We start from the raw sequence: 20,454 nt of genomic DNA on the forward strand, positions 1-20,454 counted from the left end.
ATTTGGAAATCAGTAGGGACCAGTAAATCGCTGCATAAAAGAAAGAGCGAATGAAGCCCTTTTTCCTTAGTGTCAGCAGGCTATGATTATTATGTTTATTAGATTTTCTTGAAAGGACTTCACATTTTCTCAAACATCCAGGAGAAATATATTTCCCCTCTGAGCCTTACATTAGCATTTATGTGCTTTGGTCTGAATACTAGGGAATGATGAATTTTTCAATTTATTTTATAAATTTATATAGTCCAGATAGTACTGGCTTTTTTGAAGAGTGTAACTCCCCAACCTGCACAGTATTAGATATTAAAAATGGATTAAGGAGACGTTCCTAAGAAATGCTGACATACTGTATATACAAATTCTTTAGTTCAATATATCCCATTATATAAAGCACCAGAAGTAATGCATTTATAAATCAAGCAGTTTTATGACTCCTCCTAAATTTGCAACCCTCTTACACTTGCTCCAACACAATACGTGTGCGCGGCGCGCGCACGCACGCATGCACGCACGCGCACATGGGTAACAGATGTTACCTACCCAAGACTGCCCGTTTGGTCTTAATCAGTATGAAGGCAAAATTTCACATTTAAAAACATTTGTGCTGTTTTGTAACTACAAAAGAAAATAGTCAAAGTTTGGAATCAAACTGTTATAAATCAAGAAAAAAAGTTAGTGTAAAAGTACCAAGTACATTAAAACAAGAATAGCTTCAGAAAGCTAGGAAAGGAAGGAAAAACAAACTCTTGGGCCCATTTATCTCCCGGATTATAAGCGAACTTTGATATTCTAGGAAAGATAGCAATCATTTTTCTCCCTAACATTTTCTAAGAAAAAAAAACTGCTTTTTAATTAAACAATACTGTACATGTTTCTCATCACACAGATAATCTCAAGTGCACTGCAAGCCAGTCTTGGATTTTATTTTATAAAATTTTTCGACTTATTTTATAATTTGAAATATAAATTTTCTCCTAAGAAGAGAGGGTAAATGTGCCCACAGGACACCAAGTTACTTCTCAGAACCCACCTTAATATCCCTTGGAAAGAAAAACATGTCCTAGAATTACTACTCCCAGGAATCCTCTCAAACATTGAGCAGCTCCTTGGTTCAGCAGCTTTCCACTCAGATCCTTAGGTGACTGCTTTGGAAGAGTCTGGAAACTCTTGGACTCGGAAATGCATGACTTTGGTATTTACTGTCTATTGCGCATTACTACCTGAGAGTCTCTGAGAACACTCTCCTATGCCTAGAAATATAACTGTGAAGTGTTAGTTATCTCTGCACCTTGTGCTAAACGTTCAAATCTGGGTATTATTCCTGACATTATAGCCCAAAATTCAAGATGCTGAAGCAAACTAGACCTATAATGACCGTAATTTTTTTTTTCTAAGTACCACTTTCGTACACACCTGAAAACGAAAGACAGTTTTACTATCTGGTATGCTCGAGGGATGGAGGCATAGGCACTTGCAATAAAAAGGCAACACCTGGAAGATCATGACCTGAATGATGTCACTCCCAACAGTGGTCTACTGCACACTGCTTACTTGAAAGCAGTTATTAACAGGCTGCATCTTTCAGCTTTGGAACATTTTCTTATTTTAAAAAACGTATTCAAAGGAAATGCCTAAAGAGCATCATGGAATTCAGATGCTTAGCTGATAGCTAACTCAGCACTTCTGAGTGCTTCATTTTCCAACATGGCATGTAAAAACCCAGGGTGGGGTACTACTTGTGGAGTACACATCAGGAATGAAACTACCCCTGTTTACTTTCTCCCTGGAGGTCTTGAGGACAAGTATCAAAAGTAGTCTAAACGGGGGTCATAGTTTTGATTCTCACAGATCCTAAGGGGATCTGTGGGAGGAACTTCAGAAAACTATAATGATCAGAAAAAACCTCTTAGCATTAAATAAGAATTTTTGTCACAATCCTTCCAAATTAAAATTCATTCAGGGATCAGAGTGCATTCTTAGCAAACAAGTCTTAAGATTCCCAGCACTTCATGGTCTCCTAAGCAATGGGCCAGAACTGGATACCCTGAGCACAGCCAGGTGTGGCCCAAGAACAAACAAAAGCTTAATTTCATTCATTCTGATCGCAAACTTAAAAAAAACAACATCTCTCATTCTACTTGTTGCATATATTTTGACTTTTAATATTAAGATGAACACTACTCATATCCTAAACTTGGAAAGCTAACCTGGGTTCATTTATCCCAGAAGAAAGAATTTTGATAACTTTAACTTATTATTATTATTATTATTTTTGGTCTTTAGGGTCACACCGGCGATACACAGGGATTACTCCTGGCTTTTGCTCTCAGGAATTAGTCCTGGTGGTGCTCAGGGAACCATATGGGATGCTGGGAATCAAACCCAGGACAGGTGCAAGGCAAACGCCCTACCCACTGTACTATCATTCCAGCCCCAATTTTAACTTTTATAACTTCTTTGATAGTTGCAAGCTGATTTTCTCTATAAGGGTTTCCTTAAGATCTTAATGGGGGGAGTGGGGAGCTCTAGGGCCACATTCAATGATGCTCAGGAGTTATTTCTGGTTCTGCACTCACTCTTGGAAGTGCTCAGGGGACCATATGGGATGCTGGGGATTTAATAACAGATCGGCCACATGCATGGCAAGACCTTATCTACTGTACTATCTCTGAGGCTTCTTTCTAAATTTAATTTTAAAAAATTTTTCTTGCTTATTTCCAAAAGAAACTACCAACAAACTTTATTTCCAAAAAAATTAAATATAAATTGTTAACTTTCTCTACTCATATTAAATCAAAGTTTAACTTGTGAAGAATCAAGTACATAAAAGAAACAGAATCCTTGTTAGAGCAATTAGATTTTGAATGTGGTTTCCATCTATCGAAGAGGGTTTAATGTCTATCTTATCATCAAATCTAAAAGTGCTAGAACACCAATAGCACTCTACCGCTTCCTGAAGAATCAGATATTCTGGATGTTAAATCAACTTAATTTTTTACCCTGCAAATGAAAATAAGTTGAGTTATGCAGTTATATTAATTTCTTCTGCATTAATTCTGCGATTTTATTTCCTAAATTTTCATGTGACAGCTGTGCATGCTAAACTGTAATTTCAGATGTCAAATCAATTAGTATATTGAACATACTCATTTTGCAGAATTTCTACCTACAAATTCATGCAAACATCATCTAATAATGCTCCAATTTTAAAGTGTATTTTTTCATGAGTTTAAAGCCATGAAAAAGTTCAAACCAAGCCTCTTTAAAGAATAAACACAGGTATATCAGTAATAGACAAATGTTATGTGATTAAAAGCCTCAACTTTCAAAAACAGGGTGCTTAAATTATAATAGCTTTAATAAAATTCTTTGTGTTAAGACAAATTATTTAAGAAAATGTTTTTGATTGTAATTTTCAAAATAGGAGGAAAAATTCAAAGAGGCATAGTTATACATCAATAAAAGTATACGACAATTATGGTAAAAACAAAGCATACAAAAAAGGATTCTAAAATATGGAAAAACTGGTGAAATCTGAGTAAACTCTATACTTTAGTTAATAGTTTCATTCCAGAGTTAGTTCCTCCAATTTGATAAACGTTGTATAGTTATGTAAGATATTAACTGTCATACATGAAGCTGAGTAAGACTACAGAGTAAAGAGCACACAGAAACACACAGGAATCTCTGTACTAGTTTTGCAGCTTTTTTTTATACATTTTAAAATTATCTCAAGTTTTAGGGGGAAAAATGGGAGGAAACAAAAAAAACCTACTAACTTAAAAAATATTTCAGCTGCCAATTTTTCGTAATATAACACTTAATTTTTAAAAACATCACTAGAAATCAATAATATACTGGTTACTTAACATTATAGTTACTTTATTGCTCTAAAAAATTTAGTTCTTAAAACCATCAGAACACACATAGAGTGAAAATGTGGCTAGCCCACACACACATACATACACACATCAACTAAATGGTAAGAAGCAATTTCTCTAACTTAGTAGATAAATATTACAAAAATACAAAAATAGATGGTTACAGTTGAGTTATCAAGGCAGATCACATTTTTATAGACTGGGAGTTGAATGAAGGAAAACTAATGTTATTGGTAAGTTAGTAGTGTGTGTATTGGAGAAATCCATATTACATGCAGACAGAAGAAAATTGGTCACAAAAACCATTACATTATACTAAAACTTTTGCATGTTTTAAACATTTTCAATCATGCAACGATAATGAAGATCAGAGTGAATTTATAAAGAAATATATGGAAGCTCAACAAACAATTTAACATCTTCTACAACTCAAATCACAGTTGCATAATAAACCTAATTCCATCAAAATTATCTATGTTTTACGAAACTAAAATGCACACTTTACCCCAACCTCTTCTCCAGCATCCTTCTTAATCATTACCTTTTGATCTAACCTTTTAAATCAAATTTGATGGGTAAATATGTAATTTATAGGATAATCTTCATTATTATTTCTGAACAGAAACCAAGTATAGTTCACATGCTCAATCTTCAGCTACATTCCTTTCAAAGGCATCTGAACTGCTGCATTTGTCTATGAAAAGTCAAGCCTAAGAAACCAAGAAAATTGGCAGTCAAGAATCTTATGTAGGTAACTCTATAACTTAAAATAATACTAACAACCTAGGAAAAGAGTTTCGTATTTGAGAAATTTCACTTACTCAATGCGTCTCTGAAAGCAAGCTGTATGACTACTGCTTTCTGATGTAAAATGGGTAGGTGACCCCAAATATTAACCTACTGGCTAATAAGCTTAAAATTTTTTAAAAAAGTCACAGAAAAAATGATGGAAACAAAATTTTGCAAGGTCACAGCCTAAGACACAGAGAAAATTCCTGAAAACAGTACATCCAAAATAAACTTGTCCCAACAAAGCAGCACAAAATCACTTTAAATAATTTGAAATTAAATACAGTGTCAAAATCATCAACTAAAATTACTGAATGGCAAAATACTGTCTCAAAATATACTGAATTCATCTATGTTTTAATATCACCGTAATGAACTCAGGCCAGATATAAATTCAGATTACCAATTAGGTCTAAATAAATTTTAGAGCTCCACAAGAGAAATAAATGTACTTCATGATAAAGGCACAGCAGCATCTAAAAATTTTTGATACAATGATCATAATATACAAACTTCCTTAATCATTAACAACAGAGCACAGAAAACTTTTTCTCGGGAACTTTTTTCAGAAGGCTTGATTTAACATGCCAGGTACATGATTTCCATTGAGATGCATTTATGTGAATTATGTAAATTAGATTGAGGTCAGTGTTACATTTGGAATTAACAATCCCTAACAGAAGTACCAGCTGCTAAGAATGCTAAGATTATAGATAACTTAGCTGGATATCAAACTACGCAACTGTTGGAGCCAGTCTGCTTATAAAGGCAATGCTCTGGAGACAAAGTCTTCTCACAAACAGGGGGCAAGCAGGTTTCATTATTATATGTTCAACAACAATCCGTAGTTCATTAAACAAAGTCCTGCAAGATAGAATATTTTATTTCAGAAATATAAAATAAAAAACTCTATAATGTCCAAGTTGAATCCTGGCACCCAAATGAAAAGCATCCTCATCAAACATCCTCAGGGAACGGATGAGACCCGACGAGGCCAAGGGCCTGTCTGAAGTTTTATGGCTTATTCTCTTAAGAGAATAAGCTCCAACACTTCTAGATTATGGTATAATCAAGAACAAATCAGAGTTCCTTTGAAGCAAGCCAACAACAGAAATTTATTTTATTTTGGAGGTGGAGGGAAGGTGGTTAGGAAGACTCAGAACCAAGGCTTTAATTTCATGTGCTGTGATTAATCCAAACAGATATGTGTGGCCAGTGGCCACAGTACTGGGAGGACAGGTCAGGTCACCGACAATAGGCAATCTCGAGGGAATGATAGTAAGAAACATGAGAATAAATATAATGATGGGTGTAAGTGGTATAAAATGGAGATAAAGCTATCTCCTTTAACAGTACAGGAAATACAATAAGAACGCTACCATATACATTAGTATTCCATTATATTAGTGAGACTAATGTACTTTCAATGGCTTTTCTTGGTTTTGAGTGAAATGTGTGCTCTTCATTGAAGACCTATATTAGCACATATTTGTATAACCTTGACTTACTGTTGTTCCTTTTATCCATTCATCTGAACATATCTACGTTTCTCGTATAGTCTGAGGATATATGAAGAAATGTGTGGCGAAGAAAAGGGTATAAATAATCTGAGAAAATTCTGCCAAATCTTTATCTAAAAGATAGCAACTTCTTACCTAAAAACTCAAAAAATGTTTTCTATGGTTCCAATATGCCTTTGTAATCTTAGCTCCAACCACTCATCATTTAAAATCTCCATTAGAGTCACACATGATGTCACCCAACGTACTTGGGATTGGGAAACACCCAAATAGTGCTCAGATGAGCCCAGGGCCACCCGCGTCTTATTCAGCCAGGCTGCACAGGCCTGATGGGTCAGTGCTGGGGCCAGTCACCGAGGGCAAGATGCTGCTTGAGTATAGTGATGCGGGGGGCCACCAAGCCACAATCAGCATTGCTTAGGAATGGGATGTCACTGGGTGCCAGGGACCAAAACAAGACCCAGGCCTGCACTCCAACCCTCAGTGCTAGCCCCTCGATGCCCCGTTAATATGACTCATATTTCTGTATTCCTCTAATCTAAACCGGATTTCCCGGGGCCCGAGGAATGCAGTGGGCAGGGTGTTTGCCCTGCAAGCGGATGACCTGGGTTCAATCCCCAGTGCCCCATATGGTCTCCCAAGCCCCACCAAAAGTGATCCCTGACTATAGTCAGGGAAAAGCCCTGAGCACAGTCAGGTGTGGCCCGAAACCAAAGATAATTAAAAAATTGAAAATAAACCATTTTCCCCCTTATTATAATAAAGGTTTTTATAATAAACCTGTCTTAAAGGTTTTAACCCTTCCAAATCATGTTAAAACTCTATTTTGAACCTTTCCTGGTTCTTACATCTTCATACTCCTATGGATTCATACCAAATAAATCAAACACTTGAGGCTCAAAGAGCTGGAGCATATACTTTGCACATGGTTCTCTATCACTGACCAATTCTCACCTTGTTAATAAAGCATCATGGGCTCTACTCTTTTATTATCTCACATGTGCTTTGTTTTTACAACTAGAAAAGTTTCCCACACAGTTTTAAATTTCTTGAAATTTCTGATACTGTTTTAGAGTTGGTTAATTTGAGTCTCACCAGTTTCTGAAAAATACATCCATCTCCTCACCAAACCATATCTCACCTCACAACATATCTGACAAGTAAAACAAGACTAAACCAATCAGCTTACCGACAATAAGGATTTCTTCTCGAGGAATACCGAAGAGTAAGAAATCTATAGTATATAAATGGCTGGAGTAAACTTCCTTGACCACTGAAATAAACCAACACAGGACAAGAAATATGTATTACAAATTCATAAGTATACTCACAAAATCTAAAGGCAATTTAAATGAAGAACATCAAAAATCTGAGGGCTAGATAGTACAGTGGGTAGGGTGCTAGCTTGTACATGGCTGACCCTTGTTCGATCCCCTGCTTCCCTTACAGTCCCCCGAGCACCACCAGGAGTAATTCCAGAGTGCAGAGCCAGGAGTAACCCCTGAGCATTGTGGATGTGGCCAAAAACCAAAACAACAACAACAAAAGAAATCTATCAAATGTTCCTAGCAATAACTATTGCTAGAGTAAAACGCTGGGGTCTGGAAGACAGCTCAAAAGGCTGGAGCATAAGCTTTATATTCAGGAGCCTCAGGTTCCATCCCTGGCATCACCTGCCTCCCCAACCCCCCACCCCAAGTAGCACTCGCTGGGAGTGATCCCTGAATACTGTTACAGAGCTGGAACTGCTTTTATTTTCTTGACAGCGGACAGAGATTAAAGGCTTGTTTGGGGGTCACATCAGCAGTACTCAAAAGCCTACTCCAGGTTCTATATAAATTAAAAAAAAAAAAAGAACTGTGTGTGTCAACATGACTGGGTCATGGAAACACACTATGGGTGAAAAAAAAAAGTAAACAACTGATGTGTTATAACAGAGTATATTGGATTTACAAGAAAACAAACAAACAGGGCTGGAGCGACAGCACAGCGGGTAGGGCGTTTGCCTTGCACGCAGCCAAGATGGCTGATACAGATTCGATTCCCAGCATCCCATATGGTCCCCCGAGCACCGCCAGGAGTGATTCCTGAGTGCATGAGCCAGGAGTAACCCCTGAGCATCGCCGGGTGTGACCCAAAAAGCAAAAAAAAAAAAAAAAAGAAAAAAAGAAAAATGAAAACAAACAAACATAAAATGGAAAGAAACAAAATCTACACCACCACCACCCCCCCCCCCCGCCATGTATTTTCTACATAGGTTTTGCTGTTTTGGTTTCTGGGTCATGCCCAGAAGTGCTCCAGGACTGTTTCTGCTCACTGCTCCATGGTCTCTGCGAGGACCAGGTGGTGCTGGGGCTCCTCCTGGGAAGGTGTGCTCTGGCTTTCTGAAGTTTGTGTCTGGCCCTTGTATGAGGACTTGTAAAAGACTACACATAGGTAACTACACAATGGGTAGGGTGCTTGCCTTGCATGCAGGCAACCCGGGTTCAATTCTCCACAACACATATGATCTCCCAAACTGGCCTAGGAGTAAGCCCTGAGTGTAGCATGGTTTGATTAAAAAACAACAACAACAAAAAAAATACTTTTGTATCCATATTGAGCACCTTAATTAACTCCTAGAAGAAAGGACAAAATTGCAACTAGGATTCCTAATCAATTAATTTAGCTTTTTCTGCAATGTGGTAGTACTAGTGAAACTAAAATTTAAAAAGCCCAAATAATTTGGTTAGAAACACAATTCTGAAACTTAGAGATATTGGTAACCAAGCAGTACTAGCTAAACGTTCTAATATTTTAAAAGGTTTTCTTTATTCACACATTGCTTCCATAATTAAAATACAAAAAAATATGGAGGCAGTCAGGGTCAGGGAGGGGGACTGAGGGCTACTGCCCAAGTTTTAGAAGCCCCATATTCTCTCCAACAGTGCATGGTTTTCTACCACTGCCAGGAACAACCTCCCAAGCACTAAGCCAGGAGTAGCCCCTGAGCATCGCTGCTGTAGACCCAAAACCAAACCAAGCCAAAATAAAAACGGACAGGTAAAGGCAATTACTAATATGACCATAATTTTTAAGAATTGTAAGTTTTTCTCTGTGTTGAGAAAAGAACTCCCAATAACAGCAGAAATGACGATACTTCGAAGAAATAAATAAGTTCCTAAGTTTAAGAGCACATGTTCTCTTCTTGCTATAAAGTGAAAGAACTGCTACGATCTATCTAGCTATGCTTATCTATACTTGAACTACACCTGTACAGATTTAAGCAGCATAAAATTCAAGTTAATACGTTTAACACGTTCACTTACGTCATTAGTCACCCCAGACAATATATTTTTACTCTTACCTAAAAAGCATAAAGACTGTAGCAGGCATCAAGAATATTTCATTACATGCAATGAATTTCAGGATATTTTGTTGATTAGCACTTAATTTATCCAAGACAGATCTCAGTAGAGGTAAACTATTTGAACCCTTTGCCTGAAACATAAGAAAAAATCATCAGAAGAAAGCGTTTTGGTCCCTCAATCTTTTTTAGATGACCAGCCTGTCCCACAAATAATAGAGCCAAAGGACAATTATTTAGAAATGATATAAAAGTTCATAAACTACTTAAGGACTCAAGTTAGCACGGTTACCTGCCTTATTCTACTTTGAGAGTTTGAAGAATCAAAAACAAAACCAACTTGGGGCTGGAGTGATAGCACAGCGGGTAGGGCGTTTGTCTTGCACACGACCGACCCGGGTTCAATTCCCAGCATCCCATATGGTCTCCTGAGCACCACCAGGGGTAGTTCCTGAGTGCAGAGCCAGGAGTAGCCCCTGTGCATCACTGGGTGTGACCCAAAAAGCAAAAAAAAAAAAAGTTATTTTTCTCCAGCCAAAATAAGATGCTTCTTACCCAGTAACAGAGATGAAGTATTTGTGACCTCCTAGTTAACTAAAGGTAAAAATTGGAGGTAAACTAAAGGTAAAAAAAAAATTAAGCTTTCACCAAAGAACTGTAGACGAAAAGCAAAAGCTCACTATACAGGAGAAAATTGGCAATTTTTATTCCAGTATCAGCACACATGCAATCAATCTTCCCAGCAGAATGAAGTTAGGCTGAATATTCCCGGGGAATAAATTTTACGAAGCGGCAATTCTGAGTATCAGTCTAAAAGAAACTCAGTACATTTTACTTACCTGATAATAGAATTAAACACTGACAGAACAAAAGATCTCTGACAACTTATCAAATCTAAAAGGTTGGATTAGTTTTTTAAAAAAAAAAAAAAAAAACAAAACGGAAAGATCTATTTTAAACTTCAAAATTTCCTTTGGGAATCAGGACAATTTCAAGCATAATCTTTTATCTATAAAATATACTTTGCAAAATTATCACTAAAATATTCAAAATTCCAAACTTAAAACTTTTCAAATCACTAAATAAGGTAGCAGTTCATAAAAAATAGAACCTTTGTAACAAATGCCAAAATCTTTTAGAATTCAAGTGCAAGTCAACTGTGTGTTTAAAAAATAATTTTAAAAAAAGCACAGCTTTTACTTACATCAAGGACCTTTTTCGTGTATGTAGCCGCGTGAAGCAAAGAGAACAGCAAGACTGGGAAAATACTCACTGAAGAGAACGATCAAGGAAAATATGGAAAAAGCACGAAGTAACTTTGCAAAACAGACCAGATCATGTCCAAACAGATCTAAAGTGGCTATCTACCAAGATGAGTTGTTTTTCAGATGGCTTTTGTTTTACTATAAACTTAGCAACCAAATAAAGTTCACTTCTTTAATCTATAGAAAGGTAAAATATTTTATTTTCTAGAACTTGCTGTCCTTTTTATGAAGAAAATACTGAAAAAAACCCACAAATGCCATTCTGGCCAAAACAGTTTAACCTTCAAATACAAATAATCTTTCTGGGGTGCTTTCATCATATCAATGCTTAGGAAAGAATCTGGGTAATAGTGTAGAGGGTAGTTTCCAAATTTTCCACTAAAGATTTTTTTTTTTTCAGGAGGAAGTGGGGGATGGGGGAATGACCTCCCTACTGGTCCTGGGTGCCCCTCAGGGCTACAGCTGGTGGAACAGGAAGTCAGGGCTTCTTGCCTGCAAGATAGAGCCCACCACCAAAGAGCCTTTCTCATTTACTAGTGAGGGACACAAACACTGCACCTATCAAGTGGGTAATCTGTTTTAATTTGCAAATATTAAAAAAAAATGTGTATGTTTGGGTTTATATGCTACCAACTAAAAACTTCAAAGTTCTATGGATGTAAAATTTTAAATTCAGCTTTCTAAAAAAAAAATGAAAATTTCCCAGAAGACCTCATTCACCCCAATTTCTTCAGCCAGGGTAATATCAAGTAGTTCTGAATACTAAATTCACTGCAATCCTATTTTAAGGCCCATAGGTTCTTAATATTCAACTCAAGATGCCAATAAGATAGTAACTATTCTGTCACTCATAAAAATGAAGTAAAATGCCAATTTCCTCTATGTACACACACATACACAAACACACACTACCTATAACAGCTTTACACTTTCAATTATTTATTTTTGATTTACTTTTTAAATGACTACTAGATCCCTTTCAAATTAATGAAGCTACAAACTTCTCCAAAGGCTTGAACTAGACAGTATTAGCTTTTTCCTTTTTTTTTTGGGTCTCACCCGGCAATGCACGGGGGTTACTCCTGGCTCATACACTCAGGAATTACACCTGGCGGTGCTCAGAGGACCATGTGGGATGCTGGGAATCGAACCCGGGTCAGCTGCGTGCAAGGCAAACGCCCTAACTGCTGTACTATTGCTCCAGTGTTAGCTTTTAATGTCACCTTTTAGTTTTTGTTTTTTGGGTCATATCTGGCTCTGCTCTCAGGGACCACGCCTGGCAAGTTTGGGGATCATATGTGGTGGCAGGGATTGTTTCCCAGTTGGCCGCATGCAAAGTGAGAACCTCACCTGTTTTCTCTGGTCCCTAAATGTCACCTTTAAACTGTTTAGATAAAAAATATAGGTAAAAAATCTACAATTTAAACCCTCGGTACCTGTCACTGCTAAATACAAGATATCACCATTGCAGATAGCAAAGGAATGTGTAAAATGACAGAAAGCTCACCGTTTTATTTAAGAACATACTATCCCGCTATCTTAGGAGTCCAATGAGCATTTGATAACTACCAGATACTATTATTCCTCTGGTTCCCTACTCCCCTCCCTTAAGAATATAATAAGTAATCTTTTCCATAGAAAAGGGCTTGCAAATAACCACGTACATAGAAATACTAGAGGTAAATACTTCTAAGTCACAAGTTTCATTTAGCACCATCAGAAGTAACTAAACTTACTACCTGCTCTGGGCACATACTGACCCCAAGGTCAGTATATAACTGGTTACCGATGTAACTGGTTAATTTTATATTATCTGAAAAATACAGTTTCTACCATTCCTACTTCTTTCTCTACAGATATGCACCCTGACACTACTAGGTATGGCTATCAAGCACTGCCGGTGCGCAAACAAACAACAAAACCAGGGTCTCCATATCTATTATGTGTACAAGGACAGACAGAATTATTTCTAAACTAATAAGAAGCTGTGTATCTGTTCACACTCTAGATTAGATATACCTTTCAGGCCAGACATCACTACTTGCCGGCATTACTACTTATTAACCAATGTGACATCAGGGAAGCAATTTTCAACTTTGGGGGGCATCTTTTCAACTTTGGTCATCTCCCAGGCAGAGTTCCTAGCAATTCTCGGCCACTAGGCCAGGTTCAATGCAAAAGCCCAAGAGTGCAGTGGTAGGGGTATTGAGCTTCAATACATAATATGAGATATATGGTATTTTTCCTCAGGGTATGGCCAGGATGTGGTATGTCCCATTCAGATACACTCTCAAGATTTGTGACAAAAAATGTTACTTTCTCCTTTTTTCTTTTCCCCAAGACTTATAAAAGTCTGATATAACACATAGAAAATCTCTCAATAAGGAAGTATGTCTTAGACATTGCTTTAGTGCTTCCCATTAAGTATAGTTGTGTCTTAAATATTCAAAACCTTTCATGTATTGTGTGGTGCACGGGATTGAACCCAGGGCCTCACACATATAAGGCAGGTACTCAACCACTAAGCCACATCTCTGACCTTAAAAACCTTCATATTTATTTTGGAGCCATACCTAGCAGTGCTCTGGAGATCAAGCAGTGTCGGGGAATGAACCTGGGCCTGCCACATGCTCTACTTCAGCTCTGAGCCACCTTCCCAGCCCCTCAAGAACTCCTAAGAGCACTACCGCCTAAATTCAAAAAATACTTTTTCTAGGGTCCAAAGATATAGTACAGCAGGTAGGTCACTAGACTTACATGCGGCTAACCCCGGTTCAATCCCCAGTACCACCTAAGCAACCCCAGAAGTGATACCCGTGCACTGCTAGGTATGGCCCCAAAATAAAACCAAAAATTTTGAGGATGATCTACAACCCAGGGGTTTGGGTCTTGAACTGACAAGATTAGGAAAATTCCTGCTAGCCTCATAATGTGTATTAGCATAATGAAGGTCCTACAATAAAGAAGACTGTAAAGAAAAGAGTAAATATTAAAATAATTCCCCCACAAGTCTAAACATTGAATCTGAATTTTAAAATAATCACTGCTGCTGGAAACTCTACCAGAGGTAAGAATGAACATATTAAGTTTAGACAGTCTTACTGAAGGGACAGAGTGTGCAGGGGCGCTAAGGTGCTTCCCATGCACATGGCCAGTCCTGGTAAGATCCTCAGCACACACATATGTCTTGGTCTCTAGCACTCTTGCAAATGACCCCCCCCCAACGCACTGCCATAAGTGACCCCCAAGCCAAAATAATCAAATAAAAATAAAACTCCCTTACCAGAGTCAGAGAGAGAGAGAGAGAGAGACCTTTGGGGGCTGAGTGTGTGCTTTGCATGCTGGAGGCCTGGTTCAATCCCTGGCACCACCAAGCACCCTGGGGAGTGATCCGTCTGTGTGCATGCCCCTGGCCCCACCCCCTAGCAGTGTAGTCCCAAAACACACGCACACAATGGTAAGAAAATACCCTCATGAGTTCTACAAAACTCTGATTTTACACTTTCAAGCCAGAAATGTCAAACTAAATATACCCTGATGAAAGCGAAATGCCAAACCACCACCCAGGCTTTTTCGTGCCCTGCTTCACTACTGAGTCCTCCCAACAGCCAAAAGTGAGAGGCTCAATGCTTGGCAGGCTATTCCACTTCTGAAGGTGCAAAAGGATACTTGTAACAGGGTAGGAGTTGACAAAGATGAGTGAATACAACAGGTAGTGGCAGCTGTCTTCTAACAAGGCCTGGGCCAGGAATGCTCTGCTGAGCTGGAAGTGCGGTAATCTCTGGTGCAGCCTCAGAGCACTGGTAAGAGCATTTGCCAGCAAAGCCCGCTGGTAAAAGCTTGCCGCTTCGTGCAACCTGCAAATTGCCAGAGGAGAGGTTATCAGGAGACAAACAACTACCACATTTCTTCCTCCTTTGTGAATTGCATCATAATTGCACAACACCTAAATCTATTACTTAGCAAAAGAAAAAAAATGACTTGAGACTACACCGTCTTAGAAGCATCACTTCCTATAAATACCCAATTGGATTTTCTAAAGCAATGGAACAACACAAACTCAAAGGGCTCATCCCATCCCTGCACATCCATTCCCCCCACATGTTCAATGGAAAGTACACACTAACACACTTAAAGACACATAATACATACCCAAGAAGAGGCAGAACAAACAAAGCAGAGCAGTAAACAGTGAACAGGCGAGAGAGCCACATTGCCGTGTCCAGTTTGTTGGTCATCATGAATTGCTAAGTTGGAAAAGAAAAAACTTTGTAAACTAGGCCTGCAAACCATTTTAAAGCATAAGATCATGTAGTCTTATTCTTATTCACGTTTCAATAACTAGTAACTTTTTCCCCCCAAAAGGATCATTAAGGGGAAAAAAAAATGAGGGTGGGAAGTTAGGGCCACACCTGGCAAGCGCTCAGGGTAAGTGGACACTGTAAAGTCAACAGTTCATGTAGGTATTCAGGACAGATCCAAGCACCTTATTGTTTGGGAAAGTAGAAAGCATGCGAGGTACTTACAGAGAAAAAAATACCAGTTGGCATTAACAAAAAAATGAATCTGGGGAAAAAATAATCTGAGAATTTATGATTGTCTATATTCCTTTAACACTTGTAATACTAGCTTCACCTATTATAAAGAGTGCTAAATAGGAACTAATTGCTCTCAAGAGTACTGAAATATCTATTCTTAGAAAAGTCTCAAATTCAAATAGGTAAGTCTTAGATCTGAGTAAAAAAGACTCCTGGTCCCTTTTTGACATGGACCAAGTGGTAGGGCACAGGCGCTGCAAGGGCCCTGGGTTCAATCCCACCAGAGAGAAAGGGGGAAAAAAAAATAACTGAAAAACATCAAATAAATTCCTTCACAATGAAGAACCGTGAAACCACAGTATTAGTCACTCACTAATGAACTCGTTGGCCTACAGATGACTGTCCACACACAGGACCAGATACACTGTAAGTGCTCAATATCCGGCTGTCAGGAGTCAAAAGGCACCTGCCTCCGGGATACTTACCTTATTCTTCACTTTGAAATGCGCCTCTCCACAGTCTTAGCCTAGTTTCAGGGATTCTAACTATACCTCCACGTACCCTTTCTTCTCATTCTGGCACTTCCTTTGCTGCTTTTTGGCCAAAGAATGGGTCCGTTACCACAAACACAATAGCCAATTCTGTCAAAATGTATCTCATGCTCAACTTGTACAGTGGTCCATATATCGAATAGGATCTATAAGAATAAGACTCAGAGCCAAAGAGACCGTACAGGGTCAGAGGTGAGTCTGGTATGTTGCAGACCCAGGTTTAATCGATGGCCCCACATTGGTTCATGGTCCTCCCAGTACTTGGAGTGACACCCACCCCCCAAGCATAGAGCTGGGAATGCTTCCCCCCAAATTATTTTTATAAATCACATTTTCCTCCCTTTACATCAAACCCAGTATCAATACATGTGGGGATATAAGCAAAAACTTTTTTTTTTCATTTTTTATAATTTTATTTATTGAATCACCATGAGAACAGTTACAAAGCTTTCGGGTTTAAGTCTCGGTCATACAATGAAACACCTGTACCTTCACCAGTGCCCATTTTCCACTCCCAAAAACCCCAGTATACCCCCATCCAACACCCTCCCCCTACCTGTGGGGCAGATGATTTCCACATTACTCTCGCTCTACTTTGATTACATTCAATATTTTGACACCAGACCCACATTATTTGGGATTTTTTACCCCAACACTCAGATCAAGCAAAAACTTCTTAAAGCATTACTATCCTTTGGGGGAGAGGGAGGGGGGAGAGGGAGAGAGAGGGGGAAGAGAGAGGGAGAGAAAGACTACCACGGGGGGAATAGGGGAAACATACACTGGTTAAGGGGTGGGTATTGAAACTTGTATCACTGAAACACAATCATGAACAACTTTGTAACTGTGTATCTCATGGAGATGCAATTAAAAAAAAAAAACAACCAACGCCCCTCCAACTATATTATGAAATCTATCTTTGGAAAAAAAAAGACACTAACCATTTTCAAAGTTTTAGAAACTTTGTGGGAGGGACCCAAGTACATCTAAATATTCAATGGTGGGGCTGGAGAGATAATAAGAAGGTGGGGTAGACCTGGGTTTGATCCCTGGCACCGCCAGGAGTGATTCCTCAGAGTGGAGGCCCTGAGCATCAAGTGTGACCCAAAAATAAAAATTAAATAAAAATTCAAGGGTATTTTGTTTGGGGTCTTCACTTTGTGATAAATCACTGAGCTACGCATTTCATTTTGTACACTTTTATGGATATATATTTCGTTATACAATAAAAAAGGTTTTTAAAAGTGTTTACATTCTAAGAGTCAAATGCCCAGCATGCCATAAATAGTTTAGGCAAAAAGTAACAATGAATATCTGTGTGAGAAGCTATTTAGCACCTCAAATTATCACACCACAGATATCACAGTGGGTGAGGAGGAGAACCTGAGGGACATCATTAAACCAAATCACCAAGTCCGACACCTATAGTGATGGTAGAACTGAACACAAAATGCTTTCTGACAAACAATGCACTGAGAAGCAGAGTATCACTTGTGCAATTGTTCATGTTAAATGTTTAACTTAATTCTAGTCACCAGAATTCTAGCCATCAGAAAAAATAAAAGCCCCCCCAGACTCCAATATAAAGAACATTATAACAAGGAAACTTGGTCTAGACTGAAAGAAACCAAAGACAGCATGCATGTTTGGGTTTTTTTTGGTCACACCTGGTGGTGGTCAAGGCTTACCCCTGATTCTAATCTCAAGCATCACTCCTGGCAGGGCTTGGGACCATATAGAGAGTGGGGGGAACTATCCAGGTCAGCTGTATGCAAGACAAGTGCTCTATCCGCTGTTCTACCACTGTGGTACCACCATGCATGCTTTTTGACGGAATCTCCAGAATAAGAAGGAACAACCTTAAGATGCAACTGATGAAATCTGAACACGGACTGTATTATTAGAAACGTGACTCACTGTTAATTTCCCCAATTTAACAACAAAGACTAATGGCTGCATTATGGTCCTGTAGAACACTTAAGAATTTGACAGGTTCAAATGATGCATACAAACAAACTCTCCAACGGTTCAGCAAAACACACAAAAAAAGTGTGTCCAGAATAGATACTACAAAAAAAAAATGCTCAAAAAGAAAAGCTTCCCGCTGAACTCACAACCTGGCCATAGTGTTTCCTGAAAAGAGGCAACAATGCTTAGCCCACAAAAGCCGGAGATTTGCATCTTAGGAATAAAGGGGGGGGGGGGGGGGGCGGGAGAATGTACAGGAGCGTCTATTGCTTTTCACAAGAAGAGGCAAAATGACGAAAGGAGTTAAAAAAAAAAAAAACTGATCACTCCGTTTTTCGTAAATTTTTACATAATTCCCGGGGGAGGGGGGGGTACCCGCACCACAGGGGCCGGGAAATACCGAGCCCGGCACGGTCCGGAGCGAAGCTGAGTTTCTAGAAAGCCCTTCGACACCGTCTCCGCCTGCACACGCCGCTGCGGAAGGAGGCGCGATGCCGCCTCGCCGGCTCCGGGGGCACATTCCACCTGGGCACCGGGGAGCCGGGCAGGAGGAGGAGGCGGTTCCGTCGCCGTGGGCACAGGTAGGCGGCCAGGTGCAGCCTCGGGGACCTGCACCGGGAGCCTCGCCCGCGCTCCGGTCCCTGCACCCGGCCGGGCCGCCGCACGCACCGAGCGCCCGGCCCCAGCCTGCGAGCGCCCCCCGCCCCGTCCCGACGCGGACCCCGCGCTCACTCACCACGGCGCCGGCCCCCTGCGGGCCGTTCGGGGTCGTATCCGCCATCCGGGATTCGCGAGCGCCGGGGACGCTGCAAGCGGAAAGGAGAAAGAAAGAAAAGAAGAAAAGAAAGAAAGAATGACGGGGGTGCTGTCAGCGCCGGGGTCCCCCTCCGGGCGCTCCAGCCTCCGCGGGGAGCCCACCCGACCGTCCCAAGGCAGCCCTCTTCTCCCCGGGGTGCTCACGGGGGCCGGGAAGTACCTGTCCGGCGCGGTCGGGAGCAAAGATGAGTTTCTAGAAAGACCGGAACGGAGGAGGAGCTTCGGAGCGAGGCTCGCGGGGCCGAGCCAATGCCGCCCGCTCCGGGTTAAGGCGCGACCCGGAAGTACTCCTGGCACTTTGGTCCCGGAAGAGGCCGCGACCAGGAGGCGGGCCCAGTGTCCCGAGGCATCACGGGAAATGTAGTTCTTTCCCTCCTGAGGTTACCCCCGCCCCGCCCCCCCCCCCCCCCCCCCCCCCGCACTTCAATTGACTTCCTCGATTCAAAATTGGCCCGCCAGTTTCCTCTTTATCTCTGTCTCACTGATGGTCTTCCTGTCTTGCCTGTGTTCAAACGACAAACTTTCCCGACTCTATCATGCAGAAGTCTAGAAAAGCCTGCCGTTTTCTCCAGCTGAGCAAGACCGATAGTGTTCGTTTCTAAAATTATTTCCCTCAGCCCCTAATGAATCTGTTATGTGATAGACGTCGTGCTGGGCATGGAGGATTGAAAGATGAAGGTGACACAGACTGCAAGTGGAACAGACAAGGAAATAGAAATGTCAGTTCAGTAATTGTATAATATAGATAGAGAGCCAGTTAACCACAGACATATGTAGAAGGAGGTCTAGATCATATGAGATCAAGGCAGATTTCGTGGAAAAAAGGAATTCTGGCTCTAAGCTTTGAGGAGAAGTTGGCCAAACTGAGGAGGGGATTCAAGGTAGAAGAACAGAACGCCTTGGGCAACAGGACCTCATCAATATGGTCAGAATGACGTGCCAGCAAAATGTCTAGATTGGAGAGGGAGGCAGGTGTACTGAGGGAAGGCTCTGAACTTCAACCTGAAACCAGAAAAACAGGGTACAGTTTGGGGAGGGGAGGATGTAGCTCACACCCTCAGGTCCTTGGGGGTCTACAGCTTGTTCTGTGCTCAGGGTTAGGTCTCTCCCAGCAGGGCTTTGGAACAGTATGGTGCTAGTGATTGAGCTGTATTAGCCAATCGAAGTGCCTCAATAACCCTATACTCTTCTTCCAGCCCCCAAAGGACTTTTTTTAGCAGAAATGTGACATCCTGATATATAGAAAGACTATTCTGAGCAGAGACAACATGATCAAGGTGTAAGCAAAGAAGCCAGATTATTAAATGATGTATTGAAGCCATTACATACATAAAGGAGAAAAGTAATGAAATTCTTGAACTGAGGCAGTTCTGAGATTGTGGGAGAAGAGATGACTTGAAGAAGCCATCCAAGATTTGGTGACTCACTTGGATTGGGAGGTTAGATCATCTTTGGAAATCTGAAGAACTGTGAAAAAGGGAGAATTAAAATAGTTGATTGAGAACAAATTCTAAGCGGGTTATGAAAAAAACTGACAAAACATATATAGTGCTGCAGACCCCACTTGAAAACCGTGAACCGGGACTGGAGCGATAGCACAGCGGGTAGGGTGTTTGCCTTGCACACGGCCGACCCAGGTTCAATTCCCAGGATCCCATATGGTCCCCCAAGCACCGCCAGGAGTAATTCCTGAGTGCATGAGCCAGGAGTAACCCCTGTGCATTACCAGATGTGACCCAAAAGCAAAAAAAAAAAAAAGAAAAGAAAGAAAGAAAGAAAA

At 40.3% G+C, this 20,454-nt stretch overlaps 1 protein-coding gene across 1 annotated transcript; it reads right to left on the reverse strand.

Moving 5' to 3' along the window:
- Positions 1–3,813: 3,813 nt before the first annotated feature.
- Positions 3,814–18,949, reverse strand: TMEM33 (transmembrane protein 33). The gene is made up of 8 exons (XM_056125563.1): positions 18,835–18,949; positions 18,595–18,664; positions 14,954–15,048; positions 14,471–14,658; positions 10,741–10,808; positions 9,537–9,670; positions 7,380–7,463; positions 3,814–5,534 (listed from the first exon to the last, which is right to left on the reverse strand). The coding sequence occupies exons 2-8, from the start codon at positions 18,637–18,639 to the stop codon at positions 5,405–5,407; spliced, it is 744 nt and encodes a 247-aa protein (XP_055981538.1). The 5' UTR covers positions 18,640–18,664; positions 18,835–18,949; the 3' UTR covers positions 3,814–5,404.
- Positions 18,950–20,454: the final 1,505 nt, after the last annotated feature.

This window comes from Sorex fumeus, unplaced genomic scaffold (genome assembly GCF_029834395.1).
Source record: "Sorex fumeus unplaced genomic scaffold, SorFum_2.1 ptg000055l, whole genome shotgun sequence".
NCBI classification, from domain to species: Eukaryota; Metazoa; Chordata; class Mammalia; order Eulipotyphla; family Soricidae; genus Sorex; species Sorex fumeus.

Bases quoted from the DNA above. Each gene is read 5' to 3' on its own strand.
- TMEM33 (XM_056125563.1), bottom strand. From the start codon at position 18,639: ATGGCGGATACGACCCCGAACGGCCCGCAGGGGGCCGGCGCCGTG. The intron at 14,659-14,953 runs GTATGTATTATG...GGCAATTTGCAG, and splicing joins TTTGTTCTGCCTCTTCTTGG to GTTGCACGAAGCGGCAAGCT. The intron at 7,464-9,536 runs GTAAGAGTAAAA...GGTTTATTTCAG, and splicing joins ACAGTCTTTATGCTTTTTAG to TGGTCAAGGAAGTTTACTCC.